At 43.4% G+C, this 25730-nt stretch overlaps 1 protein-coding gene across 10 annotated transcripts in view; it reads left to right on the plus strand.

Annotated features, from left to right (window-relative positions):
* Positions 1-25730, plus strand: part of Ldb2 (LIM domain binding 2) — a 380985-nt gene that overhangs the window by 288911 nt on the left and 66344 nt on the right. For all 10 annotated transcript variants that reach the window (XM_004624550.3, XM_004624549.2, XM_004624552.2 and 7 more), the window contains exons 3-5: positions 4036-4208; positions 11461-11583; positions 15414-15497. In XM_004624550.3, coding sequence (XP_004624607.1) covers positions 4036-4208; positions 11461-11583; positions 15414-15497 — 380 coding nt within the window. The remainder of the gene's footprint in view (positions 1-4035; positions 4209-11460; positions 11584-15413; positions 15498-25730) is intronic.

Raw genomic sequence — 25730 nt, forward strand, 5'->3', positions numbered from 1 at the left:
TTACTAAACTCTCTAGATCTGAGTTGTCCAAATGTAAAAAGAAAACTTACAGAAAACTCAAAAGGGTACCTTAGTGCTGATGAGAGAAAATTAGAATTATTTGATCTGAAAATAGAAGACCAAGTTCTTAACCTTTATGGAATATTGTGACCATTTTGTGTTTCACATTTTATTCTGTATACCCACTGAAAGCAAAATGATTTCAGAAAATGTACCAGAAGACCTGTTGCTCAATAAGAACTTTTATAACTGTGACTTAGTGGATTAACAAAGGGGTTTATAAAATTTTATTTGGTAGATCTAAAAGGTAGGTCATATACCAGTGAATTTAGATATGGTACTGTCAGAAGTAGAGGGCTCTTGGTTGTATGAATCCTCAGTATCTTTCAAGCCCTTCAATTGTGTGAGAATTGGGTTCAGATCAGAATTTTCACTGTGACATCAGAAAATATGTGTTTTTTTTTGTTTTTGGTGGAACCAGGGATTGAACTCAGGTCCTTGCGCTTGTCAGGCAAGCACTTATTCTACTGAGCTATCTTCCTGGCCCCAGAAAATATCTTAAAACCATAAAACAAGAAAATGATTTGGGATATCTAAGTCATTTATTACAGATAACAACAGTATGTTTTGTGATTGAATAAACACATTAAATTTCTGCCTTTTAGATGATAGATTCATTTTGAAGCAAATGCCTCGTCTGGAAGTCCAGTCTTTCCTTGACTTTGCACCACACTACTTCAATTATATTACAAATGCTGTTCAACAAAAGGTAGAAATCCCAAGTTTGGTCTATAATTAGTATGTACTGGGCTCTTTCATATTCCAACGGTTGGTCCAAATAGCAGTTTTCCCTGTGGCAAGAGATGAACAGAACATGACTGGATCTCTGTTACATTATTAAGGTCTGATAGAGTACAGAGAGGTCAGCCTCTGTTTTTCTAACCCTTCCCAGTGAGGAATCCAGTGACCTTGAACAAGTTGCTTTTTTTGTTTTGCTTTTTTCTTTTGGTATCAGAAATCAAACTTAGGACCTTACACTTGCCAGTCACGCACTGTGACACTGAGCTATATCCCCTGTCCCAAGTTCCTCTCCTCTCCTCTCCTCTCCAGCTATATCCCCTGTCCCAAGTTCTTCTCCTCTCCTCTCCTCTCCTCTCCTCTCCTCTCCTCTCTTCTCTTTGTTTCTATCTCTGGCCTTCTGCTTGCATGTAGGTCTTATCTGGTAAAACTACACTTTTCCTTTCAGGGAGTGGTTCTGAAAATATACATATATATATTTACTTAGGCTTCTGCAATTTTGGCAGAGTGTTTCAGAGGCAGCTCATCTCCACTTCCAAGGACATGAGCTTAAGGAAACTTACTTGGAACTCAACAACTCCCTTCCAAGATGGCTTCCCTCATGAAAGTCAATGCTAGGTGTTTGTTAACCAAAACTTCAGTTAAGGTCGGTGCCTGGAAGGCCTTCTTCTACTCCGTGCAACCACTCCATATGACTCTTCTCCCAGATTGGCAGTTTTAGAATATTTGGATTTTGCATATAGGAACTGACATTTTCCCAAGTACTAAAAGGAACCTTCCATGATTTTCAAGGTACAGCTCAAAACCAACACTCTGTGGTTCAGCTGCATTATATTAGTGGAAGCAGAGCAACAAGCCAATGAGATTTAAGAAAAGGAGATCTTATATACAGACATAAATATCATCTGTCACGGGTCACTGAAGTCACTAGAATAGCAGCCTACCACATGGGATACTGATGGAGCTTTGTGGTTGTTTAAATCAGACCATGGGAAAGGGGTAGGGCATTTCCACAAAGGAGAGGAAGCTAAAAACAAGTCTGTAGTATGCATTTCAGTCTTTCTCTAGAGTTCCAGAAATTCTCCAATGAAGCAAAATTGCATTTCCCTCTAAGTACATTTACTGCTTAACTGGTATATTTTTCTTGATTTGGGGACATAATTAAAAATTTAGGTTTAAAGTTAGGAAATGTCAAGCTTTATTACCATTCATCTTTTCTGATACTTTGCATAAGAATAGATAGGAACCAGTGCTGTAACAGCATCAAGCTATGCAAGACTCATGATGAATAAATGATAATATGATTAATCCAGTGGTGGTTATTTACCGTAAACTTTCATATGACAATTTCTTAGATGTTGCTGTGAAATATTTTCACCCTTCAACTACATTTTTAGGATTTGTATTTATTCTTAACAGTATAGATCCAAAATTATCAAATTACTTGAGCTGATTTACAATAATTACATTTAAATTAGAATATTTGAAATGCATTCAATTAATTTTATCTGTTTAGTAAAGTACAATAAGGATTTTAGCATAACCAAGTTTCCTTTTATAATATTAGCCATTCATGTGTTTAAGCATATGCTGTACTCAAATAACTCTTATTTGAATTCTATATTCAGAGAATGAACAAGTAGTGCTGGGGATTAGGCAGTATTTAGGAAATGTGTGTATAAGGATTACTTGGGATGGAAGAACTGAAATTACTGGAATGTTTAGCACACACTTGTTGACTGATTTTACCCACAGCAAATACGAAGCAATGACAGCTACATAAATTATTCAGACAGTAGTTATCTATGTCAGGGTTCTTTAAAGATCACTCCAGGAAACAGTCCACATGGGTACTCTTTCTGTACTCATCCTTAGCATGTCCATGTGCAGAGGAGCTCTAGATTCCTATGCAATGGGCTAATACGGATTCCTTCTAAATGAAATTAAGTATTTTAAAGCATCCAAGTGGCAACTGGGTGACTTTTCTAGCTAGAGCTCTCGTAGGTAGCTTATCTGAAATGTTATTTTTGTCTTTGGGGGTTATATACACTGGGTGTGGAGATTTATTAAAACCTTGGATTGCTTGAAAATGCTTTCAGGACTTCGCATAAAATCTGCACCTAGGCAAAATTCCTGGGACTGTGAGTTGAGATTTCCAGTGTAAGAGGATTTCAGATCAGTCCCGAGGCCAGGGTTATCCCGGATTTCCTAAGGGTCATATATCAGAAAGGCCCAGCTGCACAGACCACTGCTCAGACTGAAAGGGGGCAGCACTGGCCGCACGGGATGAGCGAGACAAAGTTAGATCAAGTAGAGGGATAGAGTCCTTTCTAAGGGAACCTTTTATTTTAGAGGGATATTTAATCCAGCTCCAAAGCAAATGGAAAGATCAACATTTGCATAGTTATGAATCTCTTTGTATAAGGAGACTCAGGTTACTGTTTAAAGATTTTCATGCCTTAAAACAATTGGAGACACAGAAGTGGAAAGACCAAGTGTTGCGGTGTTTGCAGATGCAGTATTAAAGACTCCAAACAGCTATTTGTAAGTCAGGTGACTTTGAACATGCACAAAAACTTTTACTTTTTTCATAATAACCTTTTTGAGCCACAGTCCTGTATGCTCTCAAAGGTATACTGGAGATTTGGTGGGAAAATTCCAAACTATGTCACATATTACATAGCATATGGCGTTAAAATTTATATTCCTACTACTGATAATAAAAGTAAAACATAATTGGGTAATTGACTCATAAATAGCACATTAAAAAATCCAAGTAGGTTGTATATGTTTTGTTTTTTGAAATCATATGCACTAAAAAGCATACACAAGGTCCCAAGTGGTGAACTCATCTCTCTTCTATTATTTCTAAAGTACTAGCTCTCAGGGCTGGGGAAATGGCTCAGTGGAATGAGCGCTTCCCTGGCAAGCACAAGGGTCTGAGTTCAATCCCTGGTTCCACCAAAAAAGAAAAAAAAAAGGACTAGCTCTCATTTTATTGGCTGTTAGTGGACACAAAACCTGGAGAGATGACTGTCCACACTTTTCCTAAATAGCTTGGGGTATTTTATCAGCTGCAAGTCAGAAGATCATGGTGGTTCTGAAACAGAAATTGTCTCATGGCTTGGTTGCTGGAAGAGGGTTTATATCCAGCCACAGCAGGTCTGGTGATGCTGTGAGGAGTGTGGGTCTGCCTGGATACATTCCTCATGGCTTGCTTCTCTGTTTCTCTTCCAGCTATCGGCAGGACCCTCATTCCCCGTTACTTTAGCACTGTGTTTGAAGGAGGGGTGACTGACCTGTATTACATTCTCAAGCACTCAAAGGAGTCCTACCACAACTCCTCCATCACAGTGGACTGCGACCAGTGTGCCATGGTCACCCAACATGGGAAGCCCATGTTCACCAAGGTATGTACGGGACCCACCTTGTTTAATTTTGGAGAATTAAAAAGTTCTCAAGGTCATCTCGGGCTGCGGAGGTAGCTTGGCATTCTAAGCACCTGCCAAGCAAGTGCAAGGACCAGGGCTCTATCCCTGGTACTGCATGCCATGCTGGCCCTGGAACCTTGGGCATGTTTTGCCAGCCACCAGAACCAAGTGTGTGTGGTGCACACCTATAATCCCAGCAGTGAGGAGGCTGAGACAGGAGGATCACTATGAGTCTGAGTTGCATAGCGAGACTCTGTACCAAGTAAAGATGGTCTTTTTTCTGGAATTTGGAACTCACACCATATGCTTCAGACACTTCCAGCTCAAAGAAAGAGTATGTGTGTGTGTGGCTAGGTTAGACTTTTCTGGAATCCAAAGCGCGATACTTCCCCATGTGGAAAAATTAGTAAAAACAAATGAAGTGTCCTCGTACAATCTGGAAAATGTAAGTTCATTTTACATTATTTTTATTTACTTTTGGTGGTACTGGAGGTTGAACCTAAGACTTCATACAAGCTAAACACATGTTCTGCTACTGAGATATCCCACCTACTCCACAGAAGTTTATTTTAGCAAAAACTAGTTCATTGCATTTGGACTAAGACAACGTAAAACTCATTCCTTATATTAATGATAACAGTTATCTCCTTTAATACAAAACACAAGCTAAGGTCTTTTCCTTATAGTTAGAAAACAGTGAATTACCAGGGCTAATTAATTACCAAAGTCCAATATGTATTAATTCTTATGTATTAATTGATGTTGGTGCAGCTTAATTTTCTGTGTTGCCAATATCATTGATGCTATAGTGTCATGATTTTGACAGTTTAAGTTTGGGACAGTGGCGTCTTTTGTTCCTTGTTGTTTTAACATTTGGACAGGGAGAAAGTTGTCATTTGCAAACAAAGAAGTTTCATGTCAGATTCAGACATCTATGCTGAGAGAAAGTTTCTCCATGTGGCAAGAAGTGGCTGTCCAAATGATGGTTACATCTGTCCACATCTTTCTTTCTCTTTTCTTTCTTTCTTTTTTTTTTTGCCAGCTCAGCCCGCCCTGGGGGTGGAGCTGGCGCAGCATGTGGTGCCCGGGATTGAACTGCAGTCCCTGAGCTTGCCTACGCTTGCCTAAGCAGGCACTTTAAACCACTGAGCTCTCGCCGGCCCCTACATCTTATTTTCTTCTGGCTGTGCAGCACATTTTGCAAATCGCATGGTTGTACCATCTATTCTTTCTTAAAGTGATGAAATCTCAGTACTGTGAAGAAAGCCTTTTCCTCTGCTTAATTATTGTTCTCTCTCTGCTTCCCTTTAATGTGACTGTAATTCAAGAAAAAACATGCCACCTCTTTATGCTTTAAGGTGAAAAAAGGACCTGTAATTATTAAATAAAGCTTTACCATAATTAAAGAGCTACTTTTAGCTTTTATAACCATTAAAAATGACAATACATTTACAGCAGTACACATTCAATTTCTTCCATTCTCAGGCTAAAATTCTTATAAACGAATGTAGTTGCTCTAAAGGTAGAGTGCTGAATGTGTCAGACTTCTCTTAGATCAAAGAGCATCACATTCTTCCAATGAATCAATAGGATGCTAGTCTCATTCCTAGCAAGAAAGGGAGGTTTTCCTCTGCTATATTCTGTCTTTTCCTGGAAAATTCCATCAAGATGGCTGCAGCATCAAGACAGGCTGTGGACCGATGTGGGCATCGACCTGTGTGTGGCTTCCTTGTCCCCAGGCATAAGTGATTTGGGCAACCCGTCTTGCTCTAGGAGAGCTGTCAGTCCTAGTGAATATTTTCATACCATGCTGAAAAAACAATCACTTCCTGGGAAATGCAGTTTAGTTGTAGGCACTTAAAACAGATGTTATTTATGCTTATCTATTTTTAGAAAATTTAATAGGTTCTCCCTCTCCTCCCTCCTTCCCCTCCCCACTCCCTTCCCCTCCTTTCCTCCCACCCTACTCTTGAGTGACTGTTAAACGACCTGAAGACTATGATTTTTCTTGTGTTCTTATATTAATCAGAAATAATTCATCCTTCTATAATAAAATACTGTGATACCATAAAACACTGGACTAACATGCTTCTAGGATCACAAAGGTAAAGCTTGGAAACTAATTCTTATTGTTTTGCTTTTAATACCTGGCATTCCTTAACACTTTCTGTGTTGGCAGCATTGTGTTGCTCTAACTTAGACTACTAATAAACTCTCATTCCCCAAATAGCATTTGACCCAGTGGTTCTGAGTTGCTTTTATGAAAATTTGGTCAACTAGTAAATCAAAATCAGTCATAGTCCTAATCAACAGTAATATTAAATATTCCTCAGAGGTATAGTGAGCATTTTGCAATTTCCTGATCTCAGAAACATTATAGATTATGGATAAATATGTAATTAGAATTTTAAAACACGCATTATAAAGCCTTTTATGTTTTCAATTTTGAATCAAATAGAAAACAAAGCTTAATAATCAAAGGAACACACATCAAGCTTTTCAGAATCAAAGACCCCTGAGTTATATTTAGACTTGAGGATGAGAACAGTGATGGATGCTGAATGTAGGCTGTATTCCGGGTGTTCGTTTTAGGTTTTGTACACTGAAACAATAATAGTTGCACTGGTTATAGACACTTCTATAACTGCTGCAAACATGAAAGTGTGTTTTATCAGCTTTCAGTCATTTATCATGAAATTATTTACTGCTATATAAAAATACTATGGAATTGTACCAACTGGTTTTTCCCAGCTGAATACTCACTTGTGTCTTTGACTGTTTGCTTATTATTTTTGCTATAGCTTGTATACCACATTATACTCCAGAATTTCTGCTCTTGACTGTCAACAAACTACAATGGCAATGATCATATGGCTTTAATATGAATTTATATATGCAAATCCTCAAGAGAACTACAAAAAAATTATGTAACTGTTAATCTAAAAACACTGTTTCATGCATGCTGCTCAAGCATAAAGATTAAGAAAATTAGATGAACACTCCTCCCTAAAAAGCCTGTCTTACTCTATCAACACTGTCTGAGAATCATTGTGTTGTACAACTACACGATTAATATAGCTTTGCAATTAGTCAAGAAAGAAAAGGGTTAAAAAGCTAGCAGTTAGTTTGAGAAATGTTCTTTTTTAGTTCTCTTGTTCCCGGCCTAGTCTCAAACCAGCACGTGATCTGCTGAACGCCTGCCAGCCTCTTTCTTGTTGATCCTCCGGAGACCATCTGTGCTGGGGGCATTGATTAGAGTGTGTCTGCTGGGATTACATCTTTTCTGTTGCCATGCCAACTAATCAGCTGATTTTGGTTACCACAGAAACAAAATGTCAGGGCTCACAGTACGGTAACATGAATTCAGCACAACAGAAAATGTTTCCTTAATTGAGGACCCTTTTGATTTTGGATTCCAAGGGAAAGGAAGTTTTTTTTTCCTCCTTTTTTTTAAAAAAAAAAGGCCAGCTGTAGATAAAAGCTACATTAATTGCATTGATTAAGAGGAATGTACAGAATTACCTTGGAAAAGATATCTGCTTCCCTTTATAAGCATGCCCAATCTTTTTTTTGCACCATTTTTATAGAACGAATATATATTTGTTTTATATGTGCCTCTATTTCATTTCCTGTAAAACAAATCAGAAAGCCTTTGATTTCATTTGACTTCCACTGGAGGTAGAAGGACTGCCTATGGCTTGGGATAAAGCTGCTGGGATGTAATTACTTGGATAAAATAAGCGCTGACCAAACTTCTCCTTCATCCCTCCATTCACACAAGGCATTGAAGTTTCCTTGAAAAGAAAAAATACAAATAAATCAAAAACATCCCATACAGTCTTCTAAAATTCAATTCCAAAAATTTCCATCCTGAGTATAGTACACCCCAGATAACGCTGATTCCTTGGTTTTGACTTAGAAAGAAGGAGCCCAAAGTTTGTGGCAATTTCCATCTGGTAAGCCTTGAAAATCTGACAGCAAAGGGAGGTCCTGCATGGGTTCCCCATGCCACAGTGAGCACAGAACAAAATTTACCTTGGAGTACAGAAGCTGCAGCTGAGGGGAGGCCCTCGGGCCTGCAGCCATACCTTCCCACTTACGCAACACTCCTCTAGAGCAAGCAAGCTAGGACTTCGGCTTAGAAGAGTCTGTGGACCATAAACACAAAATAGAATATTTTTTTTAAAAAGTCTGACATTTAACTGAGCTAACATATGTTTAAATATCCAATAATCTTCTCTCTTTTTTAAGTAGTGTACTCTCCGAATGTGCCAGTCCTTTGTTGTCAAGACTTTACACTGCTGATGCCTGGGTATAGCTACCTCCCTTTTGTTAGTTTGGGGGTTTTTTTGTTGGTGGTGATGGTAGGTTTTTTTGTGAGCATGTGTGTGTGTGTGTGTGTGTATTTTAGAGAAGGTCTACAGGGTGTTCAGGGTCTCATTATTAGATTGGACTCGCAGTGATCCACCTGTTTACAACCTCCCAAGAGCTGGGATTGTAGGCGTGCGCCACCACGCCCAGACTCAATTGCAGTCTCAGTGAACCACCGGCCCCTGCCCTTTTTTTAGTTTTCACCATAGTTGGTATACTAAGATCTCAGAGGCAATCATGTGGCTTAATCTCTATGCAATTCATTTGAGAACCTTGGTAAATTAAGTCCAATGCTCAACTTGCTTTTAGGAGAGGGTTTTCAGAACATGAATGATCCCTGTTTGTAAGGATATAATGCTCATAGCTAAGATACTACAAATGTAGCTCCAAAAATGGTTCCATCCAGGAATTTTGAGGCAAGGCGCACAAATGCATGAAATTACCCACCAGTTCTGCTAATTAGAATGGAAGCAGAGTCTTCACCCAGGTTATCAATAATTATCTTACAGAGTCCCCTTCATCTTTGAAAAAGGAAGATGGCAGAGACTCATAGCATCTCTCTGGAGCAGTGCCCTGCGTCACTCACTGGTAGTTCTCCTGAGCTCAGTTTGGCTTCTTGAAAGAAAATATTTCTTTCAATCAGAGTGTATAGAAATTACCTCCCTGCTCTTAGAACAGAACTGGAACTCACTAAAAGGTGCTGTTTTGCTTAAATTCCCAACATGGTAACTGATTATTCACATGTCACGTAATGTTAAAATAAACTGTTAACCCCACAGACCACACTTTTAGAAATATTTATAGCCCTTGTTTAGTTAATATTTACTTACTTATTCATAAATATGTGTTTTAAATTTATTTTCATTTCTTAAAGAGTGTAAAATGGTAAAAAAAAATCATAAGAAATGATAAAAAAATTTCATTAAACAAGGCCAGGGAGACAGCTCAGTAGAATATGTGCCTGCCTGTCAGGCGCAGTGTCCTGAGTTCAATCCCTGCTACTGAAAAAAAAAAAAAAAAGTCATTAAAGCAATAGGAATTCAACAGTGGTTGTTTTGCATAATGTTATCTTCAGATTAGTTGTTTAGGTTACCAGATATAAAGGTGCAAAATTGATTTTTTAAAAAGTTATAAGAAATTTAAGAAGACAAAAAAAAAAAGCATTAATTGTTCCTTTCAATAGACCAGCAGAAATCAGCAGTACAACTATCCTGTATGTGTGTGCACATATATATTTTGGCAGAACCAAGGATTGAACTCAGGCCCTTGCACTTGCCAGGCAAGCACTTATTCTACTAAACTATCTCCCTGGCCACTGTCCTGTATATAAACAAGCTGTCCTGCATATAGACATAAACATGTATTTTTCCCTTCTTTCTTTTGTCCTTTTCCTCACCCCAGTTTTTTCTTCCCATTGAACAGGTTCTTTCTCTTTCACAGTATCTATTGTACCTTTCAGATTTTATTTACTTGTTCAGATTCTCACACTAGTGAGACAGTGCGATGCTTGCACATGCAGGTCTGATGCATTTTGTAAAAGCTTCCAAAGTTGTGTACTGTTGTTTACTGGTGTAGGAAATTTTATCTCCAAATAAAACTTAATGAGAAGATCAATGTACTAAAACAGATAGTTATCATTTGCTATCATTCTACTTGTACCGGTAGAATGTATACTGATACATCTATATCCATAATTTCTCTTTTAAGTATTTTCTCAACAATTCTATATAAGGATATGGCTGTTCCTATTTCATATTCTAGGAAGCTAGAATTTAGGAGTCTGTCTTATTTTTCTGAACATCTAGGATGAGTGAAAAGTGAGTCAGGACTGAAGCACAGTGTGGTGTGAGGGGAAACACAGCTCCGCCCTCTGCTGTAGGCTGCTTCCCTAGGGCAAACGGGGGTGCAAAAAGGGGTATGACTATCCACCTGGACCAGTGTGCCACTGCCACTTCTTGGCTCATTGTTAAAATAGTGCAAGTGGTGTGCAATTGCCCAGCATTTTCCTTCCCTTCAATATCATTACTAGTGAAGAGAAGAACAGTAAGTGAAACAGGAACCATGTGCTAAAATAATATGAATATCAAAGGATGACAAAAATGCTTCCCTCCATAAAGAAAGAGAGCCTCTGAAATCCTGTTGTGTTTTCTGAATAATATACACTTTTCTTAGAAAGATAAAGACACTATCTGTCCAATACTGGCCTTTATGCAAGTTGACTTTGCCATTGCTGATACGATGAGCTCAAGGAATATACTATCTCAGTCTCTGTTTTCCACGTCAGTAACTGACGTTCCTGCTTTGGGGTAAGCAGTGACCTGTGGAATATCTCTTTAGAAATGAAAACTTCCTCTAGCTTGGCAACCTTTTCCTAATTCTCACTGAAGTGTGAGTGATTTTATGGGACATTATTCAGAACAAGGCATCCAAGATTGGAACAGGAGCACAAGCTCTCATGGAAAGGATGGTAAACATGGAAGGAAACTAGGAAGTCAGAGAGCACTACTCTTGTGGCGCACCTAAGCTATGCTAGGAATTTCACCCCAGCGTTCCTGCAGGTGAACTTTGTCTCTACCTTCACAGATGAAGAACAGAGATTCATGGAGCTTCGGTAGTAGTGAGCAACAGTAAGAGTCCTTCATGGGTGGGGAGCCGCTTGCCTGTGTTGCATCCCCAGTTCTAAGAGCTGACACTTGTGCAAGCTCGCACCAGAGCTGGTGACCCCAGTGAGTCACACCTTCACCGAGAGGCTGTGCTGCCAAGGACAGCAGGGGCCAGTATGTGGAGTGCCTGGTGTAAGTTACAAAATGTGGCTCCTGCGACCTACCTAACAAGTGAATGCGTTGTCTGTTGCTTCCAGGTGTGTACAGAAGGCAGGCTGATCTTGGAGTTCACCTTCGATGATCTCATGAGAATAAAAACATGGCACTTTACCATTAGACAATATAGAGAGCTGGTCCCCAGAAGCATACTAGCCATGCATGTAAGTAATTTAATTTCTATTTTACTTCCTGTTCTGTTCTTTACCCTCCAGTTTACTCAGGGGAAAAAGCCAGTCACTCATGTGAAAGAACCCTAGTGGTGTCCTCACGTTTAAGTAATGAACTCCCAATTATCGAGTCTTGCTGTCAACCTCCTGAATCCGTAGTCCTCTTGTCATCTCTTTTATTTCTGAGTTTGGAACACTGTCAGACAACTCATACTTATTATTCTAACTCCAACTTAAGATTACTTCAATAAATAGTTGTACTTTTTTAAAAACAGCTCAGTCATTATTAAGTTCTGGTCCACTCAGACTAATAAACTTGTTAACTGTATGAGTGAGGAAAGAAATAAAAGGGGAAGTGGGAACAGCTTCCAAGTTTGATTAAAACCATGTGACAGGATGTAGGACTCCTATACCCTTGGTCCTGTGTCAACAGGAGTTGGTCCTTCCTAGCCACAGTGTTGGGATTTGGCAAAGAATGTCTAGGGTTTTCTTGGTGTCATTTGGTCATCATGTCAACTTTACTGAGCAGCTAGTAGGTCAAGACATAAAATGTGATTAGTGACACCCTAGAGACCTATGGTAAAGGGAAGTAGGAACTAGTGGGGTGCAGTCTATTAAGGATTGACTTTAGTCTATGCCTCTGCTGTAAAGCCTGGTACAGAGGCTTCTGGGAAAAACCTTTGGAACACTATCAGACTTCATGGGCTGAGGGACAATCAAAAGGGAGTAATTGACAATAGGCACAATCTACGAGTGTGTTCTGTGCCAGACATTATGTGAAGGATTTCTTAGACATCAAAATGTTTATCCTCAGAGTTACTCAGTGGAAGAGTTATCATTATTCCTACTGCTGAAGTAAGAAAACACACTTGGAGTCCAATGAATTTCCCAATGCCTTTAGCCCCAAAGTGACAAAATCAGAGCATCGACCCAGCTGGTTGTGATGACCAAGCATAGTGGGGTGAGCCAGCTACTCCCCACTAGGCAGCTTCAGGCTGCCTCTCCAGGCGGCTGTCCTCAGCCTTCTCCCAGCTGGTTAAGCCAATCTAGGCCCTTTCCACTCAGCTCGGGGTTCTTGCTGTGGCGACTCCCTCTCCTACTCCATCATTGCTCTTAATCTGGGGTCCAAGTCCTACGTAATTTTCAAACTTAAGCTCACATCCTTCTTCCCTCCTCTCCTCCCTCCCCTCACTCCTGCTCCTGTTTCCCCTCATCTCTTTCTTCTTCATCCTCCTCTTCTCCTTTTCCTTCTTATTTTTCTTCTGTAGTGAAGGGTGAACCCAGGGTCTTCACACTAAACTACATCCCTATCCTTTCTTATGTGTGTTATTGAGCATGTTTACTAAGTCACTAAGTTGCTCAAACTGGGCTTAAATTTGGCGTCCTCCTGCCTCAGCCTCACAATGTGCTGGTATTATAAGCATGCATTATCTCCAGCTCCCTCTGCCCTTCTTGGAGGTGTCAAGATGTCTATTCTCATCTTCGAAGTAGACTGACAGGGCTAAGAGAGCAGTGGGTGGGAGCCAGGTCCCTTGGTGAAGCCATCTAGGACTGCATTCCTATTCGTATGTGGCCTTGGGAAAGTAATATGGTATCTCTGTTTCAGTTCCTTATCTATAAAATAGATATAGCAATAAATTATGCCTTAGAGAATTGGCTTGAGAATTTTTTTTCTATCAAGCAGTGGCAACGAATATTTGCAAAAGGAAGGGAGAAATTGGCTCTGCAGAGTAAAGTTAGGTCTACTAAAAGAGCAAAAAATCAAAATAAAAGAACACCCTAAAGGAATCATGGCAAGCTGTCATAAAGAAAGCCGTGAGCGCCTGGCTTTAGACTTAAGAGACGGTAGCTGCGAAGTTCTTGGCACAGAGTAGGTCCTCTACAGGTATTTGTGCTCAGTTAGCACATCAGCAGCAGCAGCAGCAATATTTCTTTTTAAAATTTCATTTAAAGTGAATAAAAGAATAACAAGTAAGACATTAGAAATGATACTGCAGAGGCTGTGGGGGAAAAAAGCCCTTCTCCACTGTTGGTGGGAGTGCAAGCTGGAGCCGCTGTGAAAATCAGGGTTGAGACGCCTCAACAGACTAGGATCAGAGGCCTGGTGACAGCCAGCTATCCTCCTCCTGGGTGTTTTCCAGGAGAGCTAAAAGCGTCAAACCACAGTGACACGTGTGCACCCATATTTATAGCAGCACAATTTGTCATAGGCAAATCTTGGAAACAAACTAAATGCCCATCAATGGAGGAATGGATAAAAAAAAATGTAGTATTTTATACAATGGAGTATTACTCAGCTATGAAAAAAGATAAACTTGAGGCTTTTATAGGTTAGTAGATGCAACTATAGATGATACTCATAAGTGACGTAAAGCAGACCCGCACGTGTGAACACTGTGTTGTCCCCTAGTGCAGGCAGCAACATTCTTTCATTCAGTGATAAGTGCCCTGCCTTCTACCTATAATGTAAGCTCCTAGCCATCATCCATAACTACTCGATGCGTCTATGTACAACCAGCTCTTCATAAAGACACTCAATCATTTTAGGCTCCCTGTCCACTGAGACCCCCTTTCAGGAAACTGACACACAGTTGCTACCTTCAGACTATTTTTCTCCCATGTTTAGCCTTTTATTTATGTACACAAGTCCAGTGACGGCATCACTATGGAACAATGAAGTGCAAGGATGGAGGAGAGGCGATGGAAGATGTACCAAGCTGCCTTGTGTACATATACCACTTTCCCACAATGAATGTATATTATACATCACAAATTTTAAACAATTATAAACAATTTTAAAGAGAGAATATATCTAAGTGCCAAAAAAAACCCATAAGGGTAGAATAAGAATAAATTGAAGTTGTAAACAGTGTAACCCAGATGAGTGGTTCTGAATCTATGACACGCGTGCCACAGATTGGAGGCTCTAACAGGCTCACCATCACTGAGCAGGACAGTCTCATGAATGCGGGTGTGGAGAGGGGGACACGTACCTGCATCCCCCTCGCTGTGCCACCAATTTGCTTATTCCACCTGAGAAAGGATGAAAGACAAAGAAAGAGCACCAACCAAGAGATGCCCGTGAAAGTGGAAAACTAAAGGAATTTCATTTTTCGTTTGGCCAAAGATGACATTTGGGAAGGCCATGGTGCTTTCCACTCAGTGTTCAAATGCGGCTGACATTTTGAAAAATGTGATGCTTATCATACAGTCCTACAGAATGAAAATTGTCTGTTTCTAGCCTCAGTTTAATGAGGAGAAACCCCCCCCCCTCTCTCTCTCTCCTCCCTCACTCTCTCTTTCTCTGTCTCTGTCTCTCTTTCTCTTACTCTGAACTTATAGATTTATGGTACTGGAAAGTAACTGTGGTAGCTGAAAAGTTTTCAAATATAATTCTCAATCCTGAGCTGTAAAAACCAGTGTCGCCGTCACAAGAGAAAACAAAGGTATAGCTCTGCACACTCAGAGATGCCCTTCTCTGGTGAGGGCCCTCGCCTGGCTCTCTCCTCAGGCCTGAGGGGCCTTCAGCCTGAAGGCATGGCATCAGGGACTATCACAAAAAAAGGAGTATCATTTCTCTCTAGGATCAAGTGCAGAGCTGAGACAGTTTGCTTTCCCCGAGCCTTGCACAATTGATCCAAAAATGTCCTTGAATGCTGTATGCAAGTGTCTTCAAAATGTAAATTAAATTATCTACAGCAATCTGTCCCTCCAAGAGGCATCGACAGTGTCAAGACTGCTTGGTTCAGCAGCGGTAGCATGGCTTAAGGTTTTGTGGGACCATCTCCTAGGGATAAAATACATGATCTTTTGTTGTTATTTAGGCACAAGATCCTCAGGTCCTGGATCAGCTGTCCAAAAACATCACCAGGATGGGTCTGACCAACTTCACCCTCAACTACCTCAGGGTAAGACTATTGAACCACTGTATTTCCTGTTAAAGTTTGAGAAATGTTTCAGAGGTTTCTATGCATCTTGAACCAGAGTTACAATGAGGTATAATCTACCACAATTTGTATGTTTTACACGTGTGTGTGTGTGTGTGTGTGTGTGTGTTCAATGAACAATGGCGTTTAATTAACAGTATCAAATCTATAATTTGTCTGAGTTCAGCTTACTTGGTACATTTGTGTGAGTCTTGGCATTAATTATTCAGAGGCTAGCAAAGTCTCTGCTTCATAAAATGCTTTAGTGCGTCTTGCCTGCTGGCTGGGTCAGGTTTCTATCGCGCTATTGTTGAGTCCCCAGCCTCAGCGTGTGCAGGGGACCCAGCCTCCCAGAGTATCAGTGTGGACCTGGGATGGCGGCCGTGGCTGCATGGTCTCCTGAAGAAATTTCATCCGGTGCTGGAATGCAGAGACTTCTAAAGCACGGAGGAATTCTTCAAGTAGTGCAGGATTTTCTGTTTGGATATGAATTTCACTTTTTGTTGGTGGTGTCTTTAGTTTTAAAGACTAAACATTTTAGTCGAAATTCCTTGCTGAAACAATGCCCAGTGCCTCCATAGTTGGCCGAACAGGGTTACGGATCTCACACCGGCTGTACAGTGGAATTCACTGCAGGTGGCGGATGAGGTTCATTTGCAAAGCCAGGGCCATCTCCTCCAGAGCACACAGGAAGGGACATTGTGCTGCTTCAACTACGTTGCCTCCGCGGTGTTGAGTCTTTTCAGTGTGCGGCAGATCCCCTCCCCAGGGACCCACACCCCATCACAAGGCGCCTGCTATTGCTTCCTTGTTCTTATGCGCCATCTAGGCTTCTGCATCTTGTTTTGGACTCACTGTCCTCTCTGTACAACTCTTTTGTCTCTGTTGAAATGTGGAAATCCACTGGCTAGACTGAGGCTTCTCTGAATCAAGAATGATTTGGTGGGTGTGGGAGGTGAGCTGGAGGGAAGGGAGGGAAGGAGGTAAAGATAATGAACTAAAGGAGAAAATATGCAGGTAGAACTTTTTCAAATGGGAAGGGGCCCAAGAATTGGAGGGAGCAGGGGGGGAAAGGGAGGAGGAGGGGGTGAACAAAACAGAATCTGGATGTGTCATGTGTGGGTAGTAACTCTCCAGGATAAATACAAAGATTATGGACTAGAAACATGTACTACTAAAAACACTCTTGTAATCCCAGAGCTGGGGAGGCTGAGACAAGAGAATCACTACAAGTCCCAGCTGCACAGTGAGATCCTGTACCAAACAAATAAAAGATTAAAAATTGAAACTGAAGGGCCAGCCATATAGCTCAGCTGACTAAAGCACCTGCTTAGGCAGAGACCGGCAGCTGGGGTTCGATCCCAGGCTTGCCGTGCTGACCCCACCCCTGGGGCGCACTGAGATAGCAACTGAGACTGGGCGTGGTGGCATGCTCCTATAATCCTAGCACTTGGGAGGCTAAACACAGAAGGATCACTACAAATCCAATCTATGCAGTGAGACCCTATAGACCCTGTACTAAATATACAAAATAAAATAAAACTGAAGAAGAGATTTAGGAAAAGTGCTCCAAGTCATTCCCAGGTTGTTACACTTTGAGGAGGCAAAGCCAAAACTCAATGGGGCTGCCATCAAGAAAATCACTTCTATGCAAAGAAGTAGATCCCTCCCTCCTGATCTCTGCCAATCCAGGGTACCTGCCCCCTTCAGAACAGCAATAATGTGATCTAAGTGTAAGAGGGGATAAGAGATCCACATGGCCTGCCTGCCTGCCACAGTCATGTTGGAGAATATCCATTAATAGCCAGGGAGGACACCAAAGCTAGCTGTCCCAGTACACTGGGGGAGGGCGAGGAGAGGAAGGTGAAGCCAGGGGCAGCGACATGCCGGCCACCAGCGAAGCCTTGTCCCCCTCCAGCAGGCACAGGTTAAAGTGAGGCACTGCTCATCCATCTCATTTCTCCACTGAGAGGTTTCACCCCTTAACGCTAAAGTGAGCCGAAGGGTGAAGGTCTGTCCTCCGTAACTGCCTCGGAGCTGAGGAAGGCGAATCTCACCCCGACTTGCTGCAGAGTCCACAATAGCAGCAAGCTTTCCGGCCTGCCTCTTACTGAAACAGGCCCACTGCTGCTACATAGGCAGCATTCTCCTGCTCCTTCTCGGAGCTTAGTCTAGGAAGGCGCTGTCTACTAACCTCCCCACATACCCTGTGCTGTAGCACAGGCCCCCTTACAGTAAAGACTCACTCGAATGTTCCTGAAAAAGAAAAAAGAAAGAAAGAAATCCACTCTTATGAGGAAAAGTGATAGACAGTGGTGAACACCAGGATGGAAATTCCCGGAAGGAATTACGACAGTTCCAAACAGAAATCCTTCAGACAGCTCAGTCAGAGAAGGCTTCCTGGAAGGTGATGCATACACTGAGTGCAAACACGTGAAGGAAGTTCTATGGGATGGAGGGCGGCAGAAAGACCCTCCCGCCCGAGGGCAAGAACAAGCAGCCATTTGAGAAATGCCAGCTGCTTGCTGGTGTGGGACACAGAACAAGGAGCCAGGAGGGAGGAGAGGAGACAGGTGGGATCCAGGTGGTGAGCACCTGGCCCACAGGCCCGCTGCGCTGGGGCAGTTCTTTCTCAGTGGAGGAAGCTCTGAAAGGGCCCTTGTGCTGTGAAGGGGGAAGGTTACTCTATGCGTGGCCTGGACACCCCAGAGCAAAATCCAGGTCTGACGAAACTTGAACCTGCTGCTCTTCCCACCAGCTCTTCCCAACATCCCTGCCGACGTGGCAGCTCCCGACCCCCACCAAAGAGCCTGCCAGCTCCTGCGTGGCGGGAAATCAGCAGTGCAGGTCAGTGGGCAGTGTGCTTGGCCCTCCCAACCTCTGTTCTCTGCCTGATGGGCATGGGTAGCCAGGCTAAAGAAGGAGGGTCTCAGGGTTATTCTCTGAACGAAAATCCAGAAGCATGCTCTATGCTGTCAGTGAGTGAGAGAGATTTAGGTGAAAACAGTGACTGTTCTTTCTGGGGCTTTGGGATGTGCCCCAGACTTGCTGTCCAGCCCTCTGCTGAGGTCTAGGACAGATTTTTCATTGCATCTTGTGGCAGCCCTGAGCATGGCTTAACAAATGCTAAATTTGCTCTCCCCTCCTCCACCATGAGCTAGTCTAAATGCTGATGTCTACCCTGCAGCCAGGGCCCACCAGGTCCCTGTATCCCACGGCCCCTGAATTAAACCAATGAAGACTGTAGAGGTGGAGAAAGGGCAACCTGCTCTCCTCACCCTGCGCCATGAAACCATTTCTGGGTTCTGTTGTTAGAAAGCAGCATTTCCAGGTACCATCCAGTGGAGCACGTGGGCCACACCACTTCTCTGCTTTATAACTCTAACTGACTGATCTCCCAACGGTCCCTGTACACTGCCACCCTCCCTAAAGAAACTGGGGCACAGTGCATTAAGTAAATGAAATAAATCACCCAGCTTTAAAGATCAAACCTGAGGCTTGAACTCAGGCAGTTGGATGTAGAGTCTGTGTGCTTTCCCTACCAAAGTCAGCCTCGTTCTCAGTGAAACCACAAAGGTGCTGGTGTGGGTGGACCTGGGCTATCCTTCTGGCCTTCACTGGGGCATCCTCCTCAGTCGCTGGTTTTTCACCCACTTTGCCAAGAACATCAGCAGCTCCTTGTAGGGTTTCATGAAAAGATTAAACCAGACAGTCATGGTAAGTGCTAGACTTGGGGTGCAGAAAATGTTGTGATAGTGTTCACTGTCATAGGTCACTGAGCGGCTATTCTGTGCCCTTCGTGTTCTATGTCAGACATCCACACAGAGCCACATGGTCTTGGCTCTCCTCTCTCACTCTAGGTTCACTGGATGCTACTTTATTTCCCTTGTAACCCCAGATCAGAGCCGCTGTCTGCTTTTCCTGCTTTAACCCTTCTTTCTTTTCTCATGTCTTGTTCCACTCAGTCGTCTGCTGGCTGGCTCGGGATACTCTAATGTGCCCCTTCAGGATTCCTGTCACTGTGCTAGGGCCTGGGTTCCATCATGAAGAGAAGCCACAGCCTCTGCTCAAATGTGGTGCTCAGCAGCTGGTATGAGGCCAGCGCCCTCATCAGTTGCAGTCCCAGTGGGGTGCACTGAAGTGGGGAGAGTGCCTGAGGCCTGTGATGGCCAGAAAATAATCCCTGAGTCTCAGCAAAGGAGTCGGGATAGAAGCCAAACTTCTCGGTAACAATGCCTTGGGGCAGTCATGGGCCAGTTGGCAGTCAGGGCCAGCTGAGCAGAATCTCAAGCTCATTGCTCAAAACCAAGACAGCCTCTATCGTGAGATATGGCAGCATCACTGCCACCTAGAGTGACAGATGAAGATCATTTCTGCAGTTTAGAATTGAGATTGATGATGCCGCTATGAAGCCGGGCCTGGTGGCCTGTGAACTCGTCACTAGAAAGGGTAAGGCAGGATTGTGAGTTCAAGGCCAGCCTGAGCTACGTACTGTCTCAAAACTGAAAAAGCATTCCCCTAGCAGTCTCATCATACTATATTTCCATAATAGCTGAGCAGTTACCACATGTATTTCTGGATAAAATTCCCTGATCATGTCCAGCTCCCCTGAGTATCTAAGGAACCCATCAGTTGTGTAATTCTCAGAATGTCATCAGAAGTATTCAAGTCAATAAGGAGATTCAGTGACGACTCTCACTACCAGAAGAATAGCTTGGATGGGGATACTGGCAAATCCAAGACCTTCTAGATGATTAGAGCTCTGATAATGTATTCAACCTGCTTTATCAAAGAGGAATAGAGATTTTAAATGCTATAGACATCTGAAATTTCTCTACATGGTGTCTTACACGTAACAAAATTAAGCAGAGTGTGAAGGAAATGATCGCAGTCACTTACCTTCATCAAAACAAGTTATTTATCCCTGTGAAGTTCTGAGTCATTCCCATGGAGTCCTGCAGTTGGGAAATACACAGAGCTGATGGCTCGGGGCACCGTGGGAAGGGGCAGTAGGAGAACAATGCCCGGCTCTGCGGTTACGCGTGCCAGTGTTGGAGCGGCATCTGAGAGAGGGCCCTGATGACCTGATGCTTTTGAAGTGGCAGCAACAACAGCTGTTGCCCCTGGAATTTGTTTGCCAGACTTGTAGCTGTTCCTGCCCCTCACTGCCCAGGACAGCAAGGTTGGACTGTGCTTAGAGCAGTGAGGCGGCTGACTCGCTGGTGCCCAGGGAGCCACAGCCAGAGGTCACTGAGCCAATGCATGTGGCCCTCTGTCCACACGCAGTCTGGCTTCCCCTGGAGGCTGTCTGTGTGCCCTGCAGGAGGCTGAAGCACGGAGATCACGTCCCTGTCCCTGACATGGTTATTCAGGTAACTCTCTAGACTGGGGCAGGCATCAGCCTCGAAGAAGGAGGCAGTCACTGCCTCCCGGGTGATGTATTCTGTGAAACAGGCTTCCTCTACCAGAAGGGAGAGTCACTTTATAATCAGTGCTGGAGCCAGTTATGTATTGTTTGGCAACATTTACTAGAAAGAAGTGAGCTTTATCCTCTGGAATCTGATGAAGGGTCCAGCCCATCAGCCATGAGGAAGCTGAGTATAGGGCAATGGATGCCGGGTACCTGGAGACAAGGACATGGCTGCCAGGCCAGTCTGGCCAGCTCTGCAATTCTTTGATCTCAGCTTCGGGTCAGGCTGCTGACCAGGCGACCGTCCCCTTCCTAGGATATGAGAAAGAGCAAAGATATGCTGGGCGAGAGGTCAGTCTCAGCTGTAGTAGTGACATAAGGATAGCTGATATTTGTGGTAGTTGTGGAGCACTTACTAGGTGGCTGGCCCTGCTTCTTGTGGTGTGCAGTCTGTCTGTATCCAGTTCTTTCTCAAAATCATGGCAACTTCATGAGATAGAGACTATTTTAGTCCATTTTGTAAGCAAGGAAACCGAGCACCAGGAAAGAACTGGCCAAGGTTCCAAATGAGTAAGTGGCCAATTAAGGACTTCAACCCTGGTCTGATTCCAAGAACAGAGGCCAGCAAGGGGGGAGTGATTGTGGGAGGCTGCGGTCTTCCTAGAGGAGACCGCCCTGAACTGAGAACAGGTGATCACCATGCAGACAGACAGAGACCAGTTCAGAGAAGGATGCACTCCCACTGTGAGTGGTGGCAGAGAAGGACGGGTAGTGTTGGTGGGCCTGAGGACCTCCAGAAGCTTCCATGGCTGCGGTGGGAGTTGCTGGCTTCTTTTAGGCACCTATCCAGGGCAGTGTTGTTGAGCACATCTGTGCCATCTCACTGAGCGTTGTCATTGTGAAGAAGACAAGCAGGGGCAGCACAGCAAGGTCAGGAGAAGCAGGCTCCTCCCATGCCATGAGATTAAGGCTCATGAAGACCAGAGTATTTATAGGTTTGCAGGTATTCACAAGAAGGACAACAGCATGTCCCCCTTCTCAGGAAGTCTGAGACTCTGTTACAAGTAGGTTCTCCTCTAGCTCGCATGATCCCGCCTCAGCTAGGGCGGTGAGATTATCCTAGAATACTTTCCTCTCTCCATGTCCCTAAGGACATCCAGTTCTTGGGAGTCTCAGGACTGTTCCAATCTGACTTGCATGTAGGTTTCAGCATGCAGTCCTCAACTGGGATGATCCCTCAGGCCGTCCTATTCAGGTTCCCATGGCCCCCATGCTCCAGCGTCACCTTGTCCCCTGCAGCTCATGAACCTCTGCTATGATCTCTTGGTTCCATGTTCTCTCCCAGTGTGACTCATGGTCCAGCACACTCCTCCTACACTTCCCTTCCACTGGCTTTTCCTAGGGTAGGGCCTCTTGCCTAGCAGGGTGCATTCATCCAGCTCCTCCCTTGAGAGCCTCTCCCCAGCCCTCTGTGATGCTGGGCGCCCCACTCAGGGCTCCTGCGCCTCTGTGCATGGGCCTCGGACTTAGTGCTTGACAGGCCCCTTTCAAGAGTCATCACCGCACTCACCCTGCCCCTGCCCTAGAGCCAGCAGCAAGGGAAGGCACAAAAGGGCCCAGGAAATGCAGACTGATTAGTTGGTTGGTAGAAAAGTAGTGGTTGGATAAATGGAAAACTTAATTTTGAATTACACTACAAATCTGTATGGGCTAGGGAGATAGCTCAGTGGTCTAAATGCCTTCCTGGCAAGCATAAGGACCTGAGTTCCATCCCTGGTACAGGATGCTGAACCAGCCCCAAAACCAGGTGTGGTGGCGCACACCTGGAATCCTAGCACTGGGGAGGCTGAGATGGAGGATCACTACAAGTCTGAGCTGAGTAGCGAGACCCTGTACCAAATAAATAAATAAATAAACAAATTGATCTGTATGGCTCACCTTTAAAGTGATTCCTACAAGTTCATCCTGAAATATAAGGAGAAGGGTAGAATGCATTGAGAAAATAGAAAGAAATATGAGACCCTTCCACATTTTTCTAGTTTGTAAAATTCTCAAATACACAGCATTTCTAATACCAAATTTTTATTCTAATATCATTTCTACTTTCTCTTAATCTGTACTTAATTCTTATTCTAACTGTCATTAAGCCCTTTTCATTATTTTGGAAATGTATCCTTCCAAGTCTTGAGGACAAATGTTTTAATGGGTAATTATTTTTGTCTATTTCCTTTGGCTAGATTTTCTTGGTGTTGAGATACATACACTTCCAGAGGGTTTTTTTTAGCACTATGCTTAATATAACTTTAAAACATCTCATTATCCTGAATCTCAGCCAAAAGACATTTTCTTTGTGTGTTCTCTTACTCTTTATCCACGCATATGCATAATTTCTGCTTAAATGCAATCAGGTTACAGAGGATTTCTTAATGTTATTTGGTAAACACTTGCGAGCTTCCACACAGTCATCATATTAACCATTTATAATAGCTGCAAATATTCCAGCACAGTGCTGAGCCCGGGCTTATTTCATCGTCTCTGTAACACTGAGTCTTGAGGTCATACTCAGGTAGCTGCTGTTAGTGTGCCACTCTCCTGAACACCTCTGCTGAGCCCTGCCCTTAACAGTGTCTCTGGCAAGCAGAAGCCTTAACGTTAGAAGCCGTATGAGCAGAAAAATAAATGTGCTTTAGATACAGAGAAATGGCAGTACGAATCCAGACTCTCCCCATTCTTACTAATACGACTTTGTACAAGTTGTTTATATTCCCTGACCCCACTTTTCCCATGTGAAAATTTGCAAGAACAACAGTCTCCCAGGGTTGGCAAGAGAACTAGGTGATGATAGCTTGTGAGACCTAGAACACAGTAAGAGCGTGACAAATGCTGGTCCCCTCCTGTACCACATGAAGGCAGTGGGCTGGGGCTCAACTTGTACTGCTGCCGTTTGTTTTTTTATATAATATTGATCATGTGCCTTAATTTCCAGACTCCTGCTTTTTGCAAGTGTGAATGATTATATCCACTGCGCACCACAGCAACTATATCACAGCTAACGGTTAAAATGGTAATGCACACGAAAAATGCTTTCCAAACTCTGAATTATTACTCCAAGAAGCCAACTCAGTCTCCTTACATTTGTCATCTTCTACATATTCGCTGTGGCTTTCAAGTCTATGCTGAGATTCTGAAACCACATGATAGATCAGAGAAGAGAGATAGATTAGTGATGTCTGCAAAGAGGTTAGCAGGAGGGACCTTGGGACATGTGCCATGCATTTAGCACCTTTTCCTAGTGCAATGATTATTATAAATGTATAACAGTAACTGTCGGGTGTTTTCAGTGTTGTCTGTAAGCATCTCAGTATTGTTAACTAAGTCTTGCTCTTCAAATAAGCAGCACCCACTGTGTGTGAGAACATTTTGACTTCACAGTCCTGTTTTCCTATCTTGGACTTTTAATTTCCCAAGAAATTTTTTTAATTTAATTTCCAAAGAAATGTTTGGTTGGTGTTTTTGTTATGGTTTAAAGAGTGCTGGCCCCTTTGTGTTGCCTCACTGATATCTGTAAGAGTATAGTTCAATACGTGAACTACATGGATAATTAACTTTGGAAAATGACCCCCAGCTGAAGGACACACAGCGGCCTCCAGAAGCTTGTGTGTGACTAGAGTCAGCCTTTGAAATCCTGCTGAGGTTTTTATGTTTCTTGCTTTTGTAAGACATTGACTCCCAGCCAAATATTTTCCTTGGCCTTACGACAGGAGAAGGGGCTGCAGCCCAACACCCTTTCCCACGTAAATGCAAAACAAGCCAAAGGATGGACCAGGAGTCCCAGATCGGAGACTAAGATGAACCCCAGTTATTGGAAGCCCATCAGGCAAGGATCCAGGCAGCCTCTGCCCCTCCAGCTATTCAGACAGAACCGCACTGAAGCCCTGGAGTCATGCAGAGGCACGAGCCACAGTGGCCTGTCTTCTGGGACCCATACAGAGCCCAGGGTATCACAGATCCCCAAAAGATTTGCAGCACAAAGCGCACTATTTGAAGTGGCCCATGGGTCACACCATTTGCAAACTGTTGGTCGCCGAGCTGGGAGGAGGCCAGAAAATGAGATCAGGAAGTCTAAACTGCATAAGTAATTTTACATTCTTGGGACATCTGAGTGCTTGGCCTGTACTCATACTATTGATTGAGATGCAGAGCAATTCAAGGTCATCAAAATCCCACTGTAAGTGGCCACTGGTCACAGGCTAAAGGAGCCCATGACACAGGCAGTGTGGTGAACACTGGCACAGACCAAAGTGGATGTGATTCAGATGGCAACTCTGGCCTCCCAAGACCTCCCAGAGTAAAACGGATCATAGCAGCATTACCTACTGAAGAACACACTTAAGCTGCTAATAAGATAAAGAGGTGGGTCTCATTGCCGACACTTACAGACACAAACGCACCAGTGCCGAGGGCCTCGGAGCCATTCCAGGCTGCAGCGCTTCCTAAGACTCCAGAGTACAGAGCATTGCACCGCCTCACCCCAGGTGAAGACTTGGAGTAGCCCTGGAAGGAGGGAGAGCAAGGGGGGAGAGAGTGAGAGCAAGAGCGAGACAGACAGATGGACAGACCGACGGACGGATGGAAACAAGGTTTCAGAGCCCAGCCTGACTTCTCCTCTTCCTCCTGTTTGTCCTCCTCCTCTTCTTCCTCTTTCTCCTCCTCTTTCTCTTCTTCCTTCCTCCTCTTCCTCTTCCTCCTCCTCTTCTTCTTCCTCCTTTTCCTCCTTCTCTTCCTTCTTCCTCCTCTTCTTCTTC

This window comes from Octodon degus, unplaced genomic scaffold (assembly GCF_000260255.1).
Source record: "Octodon degus isolate 3935 unplaced genomic scaffold, OctDeg1.0 scaffold00006, whole genome shotgun sequence".
In the NCBI taxonomy this organism is placed as follows: Eukaryota; Metazoa; Chordata; class Mammalia; order Rodentia; family Octodontidae; genus Octodon; species Octodon degus.